Genomic DNA, 14,608 nt, shown 5'->3' with positions numbered 1-14,608 from the left:
CATTCCACGGGCCTGTGGAGTCAGGAGTATCGTACGGTGCCCCTTTTGGGATAATAATTTAAAAATAAAAAATAAAAAAAGAGGTAGGTCAAGCAGCAACGGCGCCTAGAATATAAGATCCACCCGGATCGGGCAGGATAAGAAGAGTGTTTGGGAGTCGAACAGTGCGAGAGAGAAAAGAGAAATGATGTGCACGAAGTGGAATAAGAAGAATAAGAATAAGAATACAGAGTAGATGTCGAAAATAATCAAAGCGACAGATTACCAGCTAGTTCAACTCCACCCATCCGTAGAGCGAGAGAGAAAAAAGAAAAGGACTATCCTTCTTCATTTCCCCTCCAAAGGCCCAGCGGCCCTTGAGAGATCATCCCCTTTCCTCCCCGCATTTTCAAGGTGGGACAGATTAAACTGAATCGATTCAAGTAAGCCCCAACGAGTCTGACCGGATGGCGTTGCTTGTCCGACTTGAAAGGGACCAGCGGCTAGTTAGTGGATTAGGCTGACGCCTTTCTTCCGGCCCTTCTGACGACGCCTTTTAATGCTCCTGGTTGGCTCTAATTTATCCAGAGACCATGGCCAAGAGTCCTGGTCTGGAAATCTCTAATCCTTAGTTTAGGACCTAACTGGAAGCCTCGGATGTGAGCCTTGCATTCTTCTGCTGACGATTGGTTCAAAAATTCCGCTCTACAAAGACCATTGCCATCCTAATTACTCATCTACGCATACCATACATCGAATTCTACTCGGGCAAGACGCTGAGCCCTATTTACAGGCACTTAACGCATACAATATCCACTGGAACATTCGGGAAATTGTGACTCGCAATGCCCGAATGAAGTATTCCTTGCATGATTCATTTTCATGCCCCGCAATGTGATGGGCGCGTGCGGATGCATGACGGGTGCAGAGACGAAACCATCTCAGGTTCCAGAGGCGGCACTGGTCTCTCCGCAAAGCCGACTCCACAGAGACAACCGGGCTCCAATTCGTTTCTGCACGATAATGGCTGCAGATTTCCACATCGATGATGTCCCGCAAAGAACAAATGATCCCAGCCGTGCTTGGATACAGTCCAAAGAAACCATTTCTTCCAGGAACCAATCAACTTTGCGGGTCTCATTAGCCGGAGACCAACTTTAAATGGTGCCCTTTTGTCCGCAAGTGCACGCGCCTAGTGCGGTGAAACCACGCTGGCATTGGTCGTTCCCAGGTCCTTCCTCCGTACGCAGCCTGACTATTTTGCATGACTGTAGACCACAGAACTGGAGGAGCTCATTTACCTAGACAGGATAATCGTGATTCCTCCAATGACAGTAGAGAAGCTAAGGTCTCTTGTTCAAAATGCAACCCCATCTACTGAGTCAAGCGAGGGGCTCGAGTTTACTTCAACCAACAATGTCCTTTCAACGGTACGAAATGAGGTGGCCCAAGAAGTATGCAGACAAATGTTCTACTCGAAAAGGATGTTGATTTGTCAGGGTGAATGACCGGCAGAAGGAGCAAGCTGAAAAAGGAAAAAGAAGGCAGAGAATTCGAAACACCACCGACGGCGAGGATTCGGGATCATCCGAACCTTTTCAGCACACTGGTCACCTCATCCAGAAGACTCGCCCCGGTGTCTCCGACGGGTAAGATTAACCAGTGATGTCGATCGTTGAGAGTCAAATTGATTTCAAGGCCCCACTGCGTGATCAAAGGGATTGGGGAGTGTGGTGCCAAGCAATGAGACATTTTCAATCCCAGATCTGCCACCATGTGAAAATGGTCCTTCCAATTTAAATCCAGGATATGAGGGGACTATACATCAGCCAATGTCAGGCGTTAAAGTCAATGGCACGGTGAGGACCTACTGCCAGGGCCGCTTGATTAATCATGCTAGAAGATCTAGGCTGTCCGGCCAATTCTAGTGTCTAGTGAGAATACAGTGTCTTCTCCAAGTAACCTAGACTACCGTGTCATGGGCTGTATTAGGGACAAAATAGAAAGGAGGAGATAGGATGTCAACTTACAGTGGGACGCGACAAAGCCGCCCACATGATTATCGCGCAAAGCTAGTTGCTACCATTTTTCAGCGACCTATCATGGTGTAACTACCCTGGGCTTTAGTCATTGCGCATCCCCTAAATAAGAGTAGAGATAGAAGATTGGAGAAAGTTAAAGGGAGGATGAATTCAACAAGTAGGTCTACTGGAGGGTCGGTAGGGTAGGTACGACAGGCGGCGACATTTAGAGCCGCTCAGTATCACTATCCAGAAGGACAGAACAACGAACAGTCATAAATATTCCTCACACCGAGAGAGCTGCACGGAGGCTGTGTCCAAAGGAAGGGAGGGAACCGGCTTAGTTTTCAGGAACTCAGGGATGTTGGGGATAGTTTGGCTTTCGGCTGTCATTACTGACCAAAAGATCTAACTGGGAACTTTCTTTTAAGACAAAAAACATTGTAGGCACAATTGGAATACTTGCGGGCAACAAAATATAGGGAAACAAGACGTTAGAGCCCATCGTATTAAGACGGAAGACGACTATGGACCTCCCAGAGGCCTAACCCGATTTGGCGCGGAGGTTTCTCCGCCGGACATATGGCCCAACTAGGCAGGGTCTGTGTACCTGTGTTGACCTCCCCACAATCCCATCCATCGCTTGTCTCAAACTTCAACGGCGACGGAAATTACCCGTGAAGATTTCTGCTAATTAACAATTGTGCTGTCTAGGTTTGAAACACTCTTCAGCCTGAAATCTGGGTACTTTTGGCTGTCAGATGCTGCACGAGCGTATGCAGTGTTGACTAGACTAGTTTCTGAAAGCCAACTTAAAATACTTCATATATTCTTGTCAAATTCCTTAGAAATTAAATTTTCAGGTAATTAAACATATGAACATATCTGCTGGGCCCTATATATGCACTGGGTATCCAAAAATTCCAAAATTCCAAAAATTGAACCATCCCACTGGACGACTCAACTTCTGCCCTGGCGTTGCTTTCCGTGTCATTCCCCATAGGCATGACTCCATACGCTAAGTCTGCCATGCAAATCTTCTGTATGCATTGCCCAGAATATAGAGCAAGGCCACTAAGAAAAGGGCTGGGAAGATACAGGGGCCAGTTGAAGAAGTTGCCTTTTCCAGAACAATAACTGCATCCGATTTGGCCACTTCGAGGCACCATAAAGCCCAACTGAGCTGCCCCTATGATGGCCACATTGTACTTGTCAGGAGATATGCCCAGATGATTTAACAAGTTCCACTCATAAGGCTTATTTTACCAGTGTAGGAGGGCTTCAGTTTTCCGTTAACTTCATCCTTTTTGTGTAAGAGACATGATGATGCGCACCCGCCAAACACAAGTTCTACCAAGATTTCACCCACTTTGAACTGGAAAAGAGTGAATTCTGAGAGCACCTGCCTAGAGTAGATTAGAGGCATTTCCACTGATTTGTGCTTATGATTACCATAAAATATACTCTAAGCAGAAACAGAGGACGCTCCACCTATCTGTTTTTGATCGTGTGCACTGAGGCATGTAACTTAATTAGCTACCTGTATAACAAAAATTGTTCCATCGGGATTTGGGGCCCCAAAAGTTCAGATACTCAAGTAGGTTTTAATGCAATATTTCGAATCGAAGTATTTTGATGACCATCATATATTTAATTAGTAAAGTAGGTAGTTCCTTCCGTCTTAATCTCCATAATGGAACACAATCCCATTTACTACGGCCAGATTATCCACAAACGGCAGGTGAGGCAAGACTTGTTGATACATTTCTCTCTTGTTCCACATGTGTAACTTCAGAGTTCTGAAGAATACGTCGCTGTACCCCCGGGATTCTGATATCCCCTCTTCACCTGTTCAAAAATAATAACTCCACCAACTGAGCTATATCAAACCCGAAGACTAAAACCATGACTGCATCTCCAACAAACATTAATAGTCCATGCTTTCTGAAGGACCGTGCTGCCCAATACCTGGTTGGCGACCGAGTCTTCAAGGAGATCAAGAAGGTTCTCGACAAGGACAAAAACATCGAGGACTACAATGGATTGAAGCACTTCTTGAGCATCCCTGGCCTGCCAATCCCAGTTCTGAGTGATGAGACAGGGCCATTAAATTTACCACCTCCACCCGACAAAGTTGCGCAACCCAAGCAGCCGATGGCTGATCTGCCAAATACTACATTGTATCACGTTTGCATTGTTGGCGCTGGGATAACAGGGCTTTTCATGGCTACTCTTCTTGACGAACTGAGTCCCTTTGTCACTTACGAAATCCTTGAGTCGAGTGATAGAACGGGCGGACGAGTATACACACACTCCTTTCCTCAGGATCCAGACAAACCGCCGGTATGGTATAATTACTATGATGCTGGTGCTATGCGATTCCCGGATGTGAGTTTTCCTAGTGCAAGTACAGATTCAGGGGCTAATTAAGCAATATAAGATACCTATAATGGATCGGTCAGTTGGTATATGCTCTGCTGATGGGCAGATCTTTCCAATGCACATTTTAACTGTTCGGTAACAGGGTTTTCAAGCTGTTTGAAAGGCTCGGAATAACAGAATCCAGTGGTCTTTTGATCCCATATTATCTTTTCGGTATCAATTGCCCCCAACGATATAACAGTATTACATATATTCCGCAAGAAGGAGGCCCAAGTGATCCGTTCAACTTCAGCGTTTCAAACAATGGGCTAGTGCCAGACAAGTATGTTTAGAGAAACAGACTTGGGGAGGTACTAATGGAGTATAGAACTGTAAATTATGGTGCAGATGCTATCCTGGATGACGCATTCGGCTACTATAAAGAGAGTCTGAGGAGAAACTTCGAGAAGGGATTTAAAACGTTGATGAGAGCGGATAGCTATACCATGAGAGAATATCTTTGCCAGGTAATGTATGATATAACACATGGAGCCAAGTGCAACAATACTGAGATACACGTAGGGGATATGACTTTTATTCCATCCAGTACTTGGAAACGGTTTCCGGGTTTGTCACACGTATATAAAGGAAATATTATACCCTAGACTAACTGACACCGATACAGTGCTACCGGTCAATATAGCCAAGCATTTACCGAAAGTGTGCTGGAGTCCTTAAACTTTGACTACTGCAACGGCCAAGAAGTGAATTGGTTTTGCATTAAAGGAGGCACGTCTGTCCTAACGAATAAATTGGTCGAACGAATCCGCAGCAAACCCTGCATCAACAATCTGGTGACAAGCATTCGATATGATCAAAATGCAGAATCCAGGCCTGTGAAAGTTAAAGTCACTAGCGGGAACAAGAGTGAAGAAAAGTGCTACGATTTGGTGTTCACCACAACTAGTTTGTCCTGTATGCAACGAATGAATCTTGACAATGCAGGGCTCAGTCGCGCGCAGCATGACGCCATACGTTGCCTAGAGTACGATGCCTCCACCAAAGTTGCTATTGAATTTGATACCCCATGGTGGATTACGATGTGCAATATTTCACAAGGTGGAGTCGCCTCGACTGACCTTCCACTTCGCACCTGTATTTATCCGTCGTATATAACCAGGGATGCAAAGCCAGCAGTGCTTCTCTGCTCATATTCCTTTGCTCGCGATGCCCAACGCATGGGGTCCCTGATCAGCTACCAAGAACAACTTAAGGAACTGCTTCTCCACAATTTAACACTGCTACACTATGAATCTGCGGGTCTTACCTACGAAGACATGCATAAACAGATAGCGGAGCAGTTCAGAGCAATACATGGGCATGATTGGAACCAGGATCCAAATACATCTGGCGCTTTTGCATTCTTCGGACCGGGTCAGTTCGCCAACTACTACCCCGAACTAATCGAGCCCGCAGCAGGTGGGCGTTTGCTCTTAGCTGGCGAGGCATGCAGTGCGCACCATGCATGGATAGCGGGCTCATTAGACAGTGCCTATAGGGCTTTGAGTCAATTCATTCGGACCGTGAAATGGGGGAGATGGCTTAATGTGGATGGTCTGCTCAAGAAATTAGAGGATAACTGGGGGGTCCTTAGGGAAATCCAGCCTGAGGCATTGGAATGGCAGGCGATCCTAATGACAGAGAAGCAGCAAAGAAAGTAGAGAGAGAAATTAGGTATGCACTAGGATATCTCAATGCCTTGTCAGTAATATTGACACGATACACTCCATTCAATGCTCGAGAATACTACTAGTTATAACTTAATACTATCTACCACATCTTATCAGATAACTAACCATCACCCAAAACGGCTAAGCGCCATAATCAAATGACGCCGTCCACCTAAATAATTCACTTCATAACCTTCTCCATTTCCTTTCCACCTACTTACCCCATAGCGTCTCATGGCTGGCACTAAGCGTTCTTGGGAAGGCAAACCACTCCGTGACGACGGCACTCAAACCCAAACTGCCATAGCGATGAGTGAGCCATCCGGCCAGATTCTCTCGATTTTCAGGACCTTTCGCGACGAGTTAGACGAGCATCATGATCGGCGCGAGAGATTGGTTAAAATCTCAAGGGATATCACAGCATTGAGCAAGAAGATGTCAGTCGCCTACTATATCCCCTTTTTTGTCCCCCTGGCTTAGAACTGAGTACTAATGGTTCATGCCAATGCAGCATATTTTCGTTACAACGGTAGACATCACCAGATTCCTTCAGCTTTATCTGTACCAACTCTGGCCAAAATTACTTATATTAATTCAATATAAAAAAATTCAATGCAGAGTCCGCACTATCAATGCGCCCATCCCCGCCTCCATCGCCAAAGAAACCCAATCCCGCTTCACCCAAATCCAAGACCTTTTCCGTTCCACTGTTCCAGATATAACTGGCATAAACAACTGGCGCTACCAGCGCCAACTCAGCGGCGCTGTCCAAGAATTCATCGAGGCCATTTCCTTCCGCCAGTACCTACAGACCCAAACCCTGATTTCCCTCGAGGAAGTCACCACTCAACTTCCATCGGAGATCCTCGTCACAGAAGAAGATTACCTGATGGGGTTATTTGACCTGACGGGTGAAATGATGCGGTTTGCCATTACGACATTGTCGACGGGTGCACAGAAGCAGCAGACAGACTCGACGGAGGAAGTAGAGAATACAGGACATTCGAAACTGGGCGATTCGCAGGCTGGAATTGTAGTTGATTTACGAGAGATGAGATCGCTGTTCGAGGGATTGAGTGTTCCGCGTCGTCATAATACGTTTATGTATAAGGATATGGCAAAGAAGATGGATGTGATGCAGAGTAGTGTGGAGAAGGTTGAGCGTGCTGCGTATGGGATTTTGGTGCGTGGGAGCGAACGGCCTGCTGGGTGGATGCCAGATCTGTCGGCGCCTGTTGAGATGGAGAGTTATTGAATGTAGGGAGTTGTATAATTTATATTTCTGTAGGACGTTGTATGAAAATAGAACACAAAGGAAGACTCGCAGAAATAGGACAAACCGTCAATAACAGCGTTTAAATGGCATATGACATCCCATCATGTACTGTTCCCAGGACATGTAGATTTTGATATTCATATCAGTAAAAGCATTCCAGAACAATAATACCAAGAACCAAAACACACAAACAGATTCGTAATCGTAATTTCATATCGACATTTCAACCTATTATCAATCCCGGTAAACGCCCATCACACAACTAAAACTCCAGCTAAACAGCCGGGTTTCTCGGATCCTCACCCTCAGTTAAAATACCCTGAACAATGAGATCCTCTGGCTGCGGTCTGTTCTGGATCTTCTGATCCAAATGATCAGCCAACATATGTTTCTCGAGTTCGCGAGCATGGGCCTGCAGCGCAGGAGCAGCATTAGTAGACGGAAGAATATTTCCTACCCCAAAGTTTAGTAGTTAGCTATCATGTACCAACATAGGATATGAATGCTTAGAACCGAGCTCCAGTCTAGCCTACAAGGATAGAGATAAAAGAAGGGATACACGCACGCTCTATGAGCTCCTCCCGGTCAGGACGGTGCTCGAGATGTTTCTTCAGGCTATCTGTAGTTCGCTGGCGAGCTAGCTCCTGTCTTGCGGCTTGAAGTGATCTAGGGGATTAGGTACCGTGTTAGTGACGGATATTAAGTGAGCCATTTTCTTATGGATATAGTAGATTGGCTTACGGTGCCACATTGGTGTCGAGCAGGATGTGTCTATCTTTGAGCTCCTGAGCCTCGGGACGGTTTTGGAGGCGCTTTTCGAGAGAATTGCGACGCTCGGTGGGAGAGGCAGATAGGGGGGTCTCGTCGATATCAGTTGATACCATGGCGGTAGAGAGTACCATGTATGTACGAGTATATGTATGGAGATGCTAGTATATACTTCTTTAGTATGGATGTGGTGAAAGAGAGGGCTGCGGGGCAAACGAGAAGATGAAATAGTTACTTACATTTACAGTTGAATATATGTACTAGAAGACTAAATGTAGTAAGTTAGTGCTTCGGATGTGTTGTCAGATGAAAGAAGTGGCTGGTCAAGTGATGGGATTCGGAGGCACGGGAACTGGGACTGTCGACCGCATCAGCCAGCGGGGTAGACAAACCTAAGCAGACTGGACGATGTCATGCCGCCCCGCAGAAAGTTCAGCCACCAACCAACTACTATGAAATTATCCCAATCTTCGGCTCTCAAAGGTTATTGTATACCTTAGCTAACTAGCTAAACATACATTCAGATGAATCAGTCTCCAACGCGAAAACTTGGAACAGCAACCCTAGCTCTTTGCCCTCCGCCTGCTTCCTCTCAACTCGCAGAACATTCAGAAACATGCCAACAAAATACAGCAATACGAACACTGCTATCATTTCTTTCTTTCTTTCTTTCTTTTTTTCTTTTGTCATTTCTTTTTGCAGAATAGAGCAAGATGCTGGAAAAGCAAGCTGGTTTAATAGCAAACCGATTCAAACATAATGGTTTCTGAGATTCCACGGGCAAGTGGAAGGAACATGAAAACAACAGCCTGCCTCCATTAGCGGGAAGCAAGGAAATAGGCAACGATGAAAGCTTAGCATCGGACCTAGAGGCGAAGTCAGGCTCATGTCCGAACAATAGAGAGCCCTCGTACTAAAATGGTCATTCCAGGACCGGAACCGTGCCATATTCGCATCCGTACCATTTTTTCAGGACCCATTCGCCTTATCCATCAAGTCACAGTCTGAAACTGACATTCTGACCAGTAGGCAGCCCGGGAATGGCAAATAATTCCTTTCTCTGCTTCGAGTAGCAACCACAATGGTCTATTTGGATTTCACAAAGCAACGCTCGTTGACATGTAAAGATCAACGGCTCCCTGGAATCCAATCAAGGAACCCAAAGTTTCCCACGACCACGACCACCGCCGCGAGATGCACCCCGCGAGGCGCCCCGGCGACCGCTTGTGCTATGCCGAGATGCCCCTGCTATACCTCGTGCAGCCCCCGTCTGGGTGCTGAGGTCAACTGTAGGCTGCTGCTTACCGGAAGCATTAAGGGATCGACTGAAAGAGTTGGGGTCAATAGGCTGCGTAGGAATCTCTATTGCGGTTTCCGTAGGCTGTGCAACGGTCTTGGATGAGGCTGCTTTTCGGTTGTTTCCTGAGCGTGAAGCCCCACCTCGAGAGGCTCCTTTTCCGCGTCCACGTGGGACAAAGACCAGTTCATCTTCATCACTCTCGTCATCATAGGAAAGCAGAGACTTTGGTTCGGTGGCCTGGGTCTTCTCGACGTATTTGCAACGATTCTTGTACTCCCTCTCCTCGTACTGGATGGAAGTCCGCAGTTGATGGATATTCTTAACCCCAATGCCAAATTTCTGGGCCCAAATTTGCGTAGGGCGGTCGTTGGTGATCAAGATACAGTTCTTTGCCGCATTCGATGCATCAGGGCCACTATGTAGCCGCCATAGAAGGGCACTGAGCAACGGCCGCAGCACCAAAGGAACCGTTGGAATAGTAGAGCCCGATGCAGAGCGTTGATGTCCATTTGCACGTCTGACTTTAGAATCACTTGATCCTCCTCCATTCTCGAACATGTGAGAATTTGCGCACTCAGGGCTCGTGCGGGAGCTTCTGGAGGATGGACGCGACGCAGGTGCGCTGTGAGTACCGTTGGAGGTTATCGAAACAGCATCCGATTCCTTTTTGAAGTTCAGCTTGTTGAGGAGCATTTGCGACAAATCGTCCTGATTAGCATCGCTCTTCTTTTGGTCTTTTCGTTTCTCTTGCCGCTTTTCCGCTGACACCTGTTCCACTGCAACATCTCCATTTAACACTTCCGGCTCTTCCTCAAACTCCGGGAGGAAGTACTTTTCCGCCTCACTCCATTCCTCGTACTGTTCCATGGGGCCCTGAAGGGCGACACGCTCGGACGCAATATTGTCTTTTCCCGAGGTCACTCGGTCGAGAAATCGTACTGCCTCACGGGCGTTGATGGCGATCTGAGATCCAGCCCGCTTCAAGGCATGAAGGCGTTCAAGGGCTAGGAGATAGGGAATGCTCATAAGCAAAAGATCATGGTTAACTTTTGAGATGAGAGCCTACATACTGTAGAGGGGGACGATCAAGGTGATGGCACCATTTGTTGTCCATTTTTTTATTTCACTGATATTGGTGGTCAATGCCGTCTCATCCACGGCACAGTGGAAGACCTTGCGTCCTGTCGACATGACTCGAAAAAAGGGTCGACAAGAGGCAGTACACGTAGTCGAAGATATAGGTCAGGAAGACGGCGCAGGATTCCTACACCAAACAGCTAAATTTGACGACTGCGACCATGCCGCAGGCGATGTTAGTGGGAAGCTGATTCACGAAGGAGGCTTGGATGGAGGCGGATTGATCTGGAAATGTGGGGGCAGTGGTATGGGAGTATCGGTGCTAGGCAGCTAAGACACGGGATGAAGGGCACGACGAATCCTACTCACAATTGGACCCTGGCTCACAAAGAAAGAACATCTGCAGCATCTTTGGGATATTGAGGACTATTGGTGGGAGTAATAAAGCGGAGAGGTGAGGGAAGAGTGAATCAACGCAACAGCAGCGGATCAACTCGAAGCCGCGGGACGACGACTGTGCTCTGACTAAGCGCCCCCGACCTGCCGTACGTGTATATTTAGTTTAGCAAAATGGAAACCTTCTCTGAAATAATGTCTATGGGAGATTTGTCTGTACTACATCTATATCAAACAGAAACCGACAGGCTTCGCCCACTAGGTGTATGCTGTCGTTGTCACACATGTCCACAATGGAGGAAAGGAATACGAATGGTAGGTAATACAAAGTGCTCAGATACCATCGGATCATTCATCGAGGAATCTGAGCCGAAAGAACAGCCATAATTCCGCACCAATCATCAGGTTAGTTTGCCTTCTTAATCAGGCCATCGGACGGCTTGACGCGCTGTGCCCACTCTCTAAGAAAATTGTAAGCGTCTGAACTGGGGTATGTTCTACCATCGGGAAATATATGACACCTACGTCCAACTTCCATCATATACTCTTCGGATATTGGGGTCCCCATATTCTGCTTCACCTAACGCAGTTTCGATAATGCTGGCAGTAACGCCAGTGCCACAAGAGCTGATAATTGACTTGGAGGCATCGACGTCTCGATCTTCAAAGATCTTATGTAATTCGGGCCCAGGGCGAAGAGTCTTTGTCTCAGGATCCAGTAACTCGTGAAATGGTAGGCTTTTGGAGCCAGGAATATGTCCCGAAGACAGTCCCGGGCGCGGTTCAGGATCGGTTCCTGCCCAGCGGCCATAGGATCGAGCATCCAAGATTTCTACCTCTTTAGCACCTTCTTTCCTGTGCTCTTTGGCAATCTCCTTTAGCTCCAGGAAGGGAATCACCAGCTTAGAGTCGTAACTGGGCACCGGATAGTTGGTTTTTTCAACATGTTGAGGCTGCCCGGTCTCAGTCGGATATCCATCACGAACCCACAACTTGTAATTATTCAGAACGTGGACCTTAGGATGGCCAAACACTCTAAAAGTCCATCCCACTCGAGGCGCACTAAATATACCAAGTTCTTCAGTATCATAAACCACGACCTCGTCGTCTCTCCGGATGCCAAGTTTAATCATTGCATCAGCGAACGTCTCGGCGGTAGGAAGCATATGCGGGTAAGGAGACTCAGCATCTTTGATAGCGTCCAGATCAAAGAAGCGAGCTTGAGGGATATGGTGTTTTAGAAAGACGTCAATTCCTTTACGGCCATCGGGATCATTTGGCATGAACCAGGCTGCACAAAGAGGAACGACACGAGGAGAGGTCGAGATTTTCGTAGGCGGATTCTTCTTCAGGGCTTCATTTAACTCTTTTGGTGAGACCAAATATGAAGAAAAGGAGACCTGGCGACTTTGGCTTTGTTGTCGTACCTGCCGGGAGACTGACATCGTAGACCGAACTAAGCGAAAGGGTGAAGGGATGGAGTTACGGAAGGCTGCGAAAGCCATAGTCACGGCGAATTTCTCGGACGAGTAGAAAAGTGACTCAATACCTATTTACATAACGAAAAGATAATTCTGCCAGATTGAGTCATCCGGTAAATAGGAAATTAGCGGAATCGGACGCAACCGCTGTGTGGGGGGAAGAAAGTGCGATGTTATCAGTGAGTTACGGGCAGAATTGCGGAGTCGGCCATCGCCTTCTCCGCCACGTGAATGAGGTAAACAAGCCGCTTAGCATCTCTACTTGCTCCTTTCCCTCGCAGAACCAGACTCTCAACCCCTCAAATCAAGTACGCTCAAAGCTACCACGAAGTATGAAAGTCACTATTAAAGAGTGGAACGCCATCGCGACCTGGCGCTGGGATATGCCCGACGATGAAGTCTGCGGTATTTGTCGCGTACAGTTCGATGGCACTTGTCCGACGTGTAAATTTCCCGGAGATGATTGTTCACTACGTAAGTACCTCTAGTGCCCCGAGGACTGGAGCCAGGTCTATGATAATAACAATCCATGTCTCAGTACTTGGCAAATGCGGTCACTCTTTCCATATGGTGCGATTGTGGATCTGCAGATGCTCATCTCATATGAATCTGAACGCTGATTACGCTGGGACTAACCATAGCACTGTCTAATGACTTGGATTCAACAGGAGTCATCAAAAGGGCTCTGTCCAATGTGCAGACAGAGTAAGAGAGCGTTCCGGGCAAATTCGTATTAGCAATGCTAAATATCTGCAGAATTCGAATGGAAACAAAATGACGAGTGACGACATAAAACAAGATTTTATGCAACCAAACCAACTTAATTTGCAGTTAAAATGGCATTGAAGGACTCCATGGATACGATACCCTTTTCTTTTGAATACCTGTGTTTTGCTTCCCATCCTGTATATATTCCTATCGCATGAATATTCATTACATACATCCTTTTCACTCTCCCCTTGCACGTCACCTGACCCTATCGATAAGGGAGCAGGTGATCACCAGCTCAAAAGCTCCAATCTTCTCCATCCAAACCTTCCGTGCTCTTTTGACACCAAACATGTAGCCAGAATCACTGAGATGTCTCTTTTAAAGCGCACTACATCTCCCTTATCCTCGCCTCCATCTGGACAATATGTCCGACGGACCTCTGAATCGAACATACCGTCGCGCCCTCAGAGCATCATCGATCGGCCTATGACAGCCCAGAAGACACACAACATCCCCGAAGAACCACTCAGCAGCCACGAAACAACAGAACACCCCACCTCCCACCTCCCCGAAGATGACCGACATCACGAAAGCCCATCAACTGCACAACCACCGTTCCAGCCATTTTTCACACTGATCGAAGACGCCAACACTACCGAATACTACCACCCCACAGTTCACTATATCTTCTCCGACGATGACACAGACATTTTGACAGAGGCAGCCTTGCGGTCTCTGGAAACAGAACAGGACGCTCTTTCACATGGCACAAAAGGGAGATCGAAGACCACACACAATCCCCTACACAGCAGTGGTGGTAAGGAAGATACGTATGATGAGGATGATGATATTTCCAGCCCAAGGAAGGCACCGTTACTTCCACCCTCGATCCCTGGAGTGCGAGATAGTTACATCATTTTGGATGTGGATTCTACGTCTTCTAACGAGGCGCATCTAAACATTGTTTTGAATCGCAATAACAGTGGAGTCAGTGGTACCTCGCCAGGAACTCAAGCAATAGTCCAAACGCAACAGCCGCTTAATTCTCAAAACCAGCATTCACAGGATCGACAAGGACTGCCGTCTCACCAGTTTACGGTCACATCCGCGCGCAGCTTAACACCTGCATGGCAAGTCTTGAACACAGAACTTGTCCCGGCACCAACTTTCGAGAATAACCTATCGGGCGAGCAACCACTGAATGGTGGTTTGATGTTGAAGATTCAGGGAACGGCTGGTTTACCTAGGAAGGATCGAGATAGGGAGAAAAGTAGCCAACGTCTGGAAGACATGATGGACCAGTTCTCAAAGCGCCTGAGTGAACTCAGACAAGTTATAGAAGCTGGCGAGCAGGGGAACTTTGCGGATGAGCTGACTGAAGAAATTAAGCCAACGGAACTAGGCACGGAGAATACTCCTGGCGTGAGCATTGATGGGCAGTTCGATACTCCAACTCAAGCTGAGAATGCTACGAGGAACGAAGGCGCTCAACATTCATGAAAGCACAG

The 14,608-nt window shown here is 47.1% G+C and overlaps 6 protein-coding genes across 6 annotated transcripts; 3 read left to right on the top strand and 3 right to left on the bottom strand.

Moving 5' to 3' along the window:
• Window positions 1-3,905: 3,905 nt before the first annotated feature.
• On the top strand, window positions 3,906-6,082 carry ATNIH1004_006802 (flavin monoamine oxidase family protein; the record flags this gene model as incomplete). The annotated part of the gene is made up of 6 exons (XM_033571429.1): window positions 3,906-4,388; window positions 4,441-4,457; window positions 4,525-4,704; window positions 4,750-4,893; window positions 4,944-4,988; window positions 5,047-6,082. 6 exons carry the CDS (start codon window positions 3,906-3,908, stop codon window positions 6,080-6,082), a joined length of 1,905 nt encoding a protein of 634 aa, XP_033424744.1.
• Window positions 6,083-6,325: 243 nt separating this feature from the next.
• ATNIH1004_006801 (translin family protein) lies at window positions 6,326-7,346 on the top strand (the record flags this gene model as incomplete). The annotated part of the gene is made up of 2 exons (XM_033571428.1): window positions 6,326-6,528; window positions 6,710-7,346. The coding sequence occupies 2 exons, from the start codon at window positions 6,326-6,328 to the stop codon at window positions 7,344-7,346; spliced, it is 840 nt and encodes a 279-aa protein (XP_033424743.1).
• A 295-nt stretch (window positions 7,347-7,641) lies between these two features.
• Window positions 7,642-8,251, bottom strand: MKL1 (RPEL repeat-containing protein; the record flags this gene model as incomplete). Its single annotated transcript, XM_033571427.1, has 3 exons — window positions 7,642-7,820; window positions 7,933-8,033; window positions 8,109-8,251. 3 exons carry the CDS (start codon window positions 8,249-8,251, stop codon window positions 7,642-7,644), a joined length of 423 nt encoding a protein of 140 aa, XP_033424742.1.
• Window positions 8,252-9,285: 1,034 nt separating this feature from the next.
• On the bottom strand, window positions 9,286-10,626 carry ATNIH1004_006799 (uncharacterized protein; the record flags this gene model as incomplete). Its single annotated transcript, XM_033571426.1, has 2 exons — window positions 9,286-10,439; window positions 10,506-10,626. The coding sequence occupies 2 exons, from the start codon at window positions 10,624-10,626 to the stop codon at window positions 9,286-9,288; spliced, it is 1,275 nt and encodes a 424-aa protein (XP_033424741.1).
• Window positions 10,627-11,314: 688 nt separating this feature from the next.
• ATNIH1004_006798 (sulfurtransferase) lies at window positions 11,315-12,353 on the bottom strand (the record flags this gene model as incomplete). The annotated part of the gene is made up of 2 exons (XM_033571425.1): window positions 11,315-11,369; window positions 11,434-12,353. 2 exons carry the CDS (start codon window positions 12,351-12,353, stop codon window positions 11,315-11,317), a joined length of 975 nt encoding a protein of 324 aa, XP_033424740.1.
• Window positions 12,354-13,469: 1,116 nt separating this feature from the next.
• Window positions 13,470-14,600, top strand: ATNIH1004_006797 (uncharacterized protein; the record flags this gene model as incomplete). Its single annotated transcript, XM_033571424.1, has 1 exon — window positions 13,470-14,600. One exon carries the CDS (start codon window positions 13,470-13,472, stop codon window positions 14,598-14,600), a length of 1,131 nt encoding a protein of 376 aa, XP_033424739.1.
• Window positions 14,601-14,608: the final 8 nt, after the last annotated feature.

The sequence above is a fragment of the Aspergillus tanneri genome (assembly GCF_003426965.1).
Source record: "Aspergillus tanneri strain NIH1004 chromosome Unknown AapTan_7_pilon_pilon_pilon, whole genome shotgun sequence".
NCBI classification, from domain to species: domain Eukaryota; kingdom Fungi; phylum Ascomycota; class Eurotiomycetes; order Eurotiales; family Aspergillaceae; genus Aspergillus; species Aspergillus tanneri.
The sequence above is the reverse complement of the archived record's forward strand: the minus strand, read 5'-3'. Positions and strand labels throughout refer to the sequence as shown.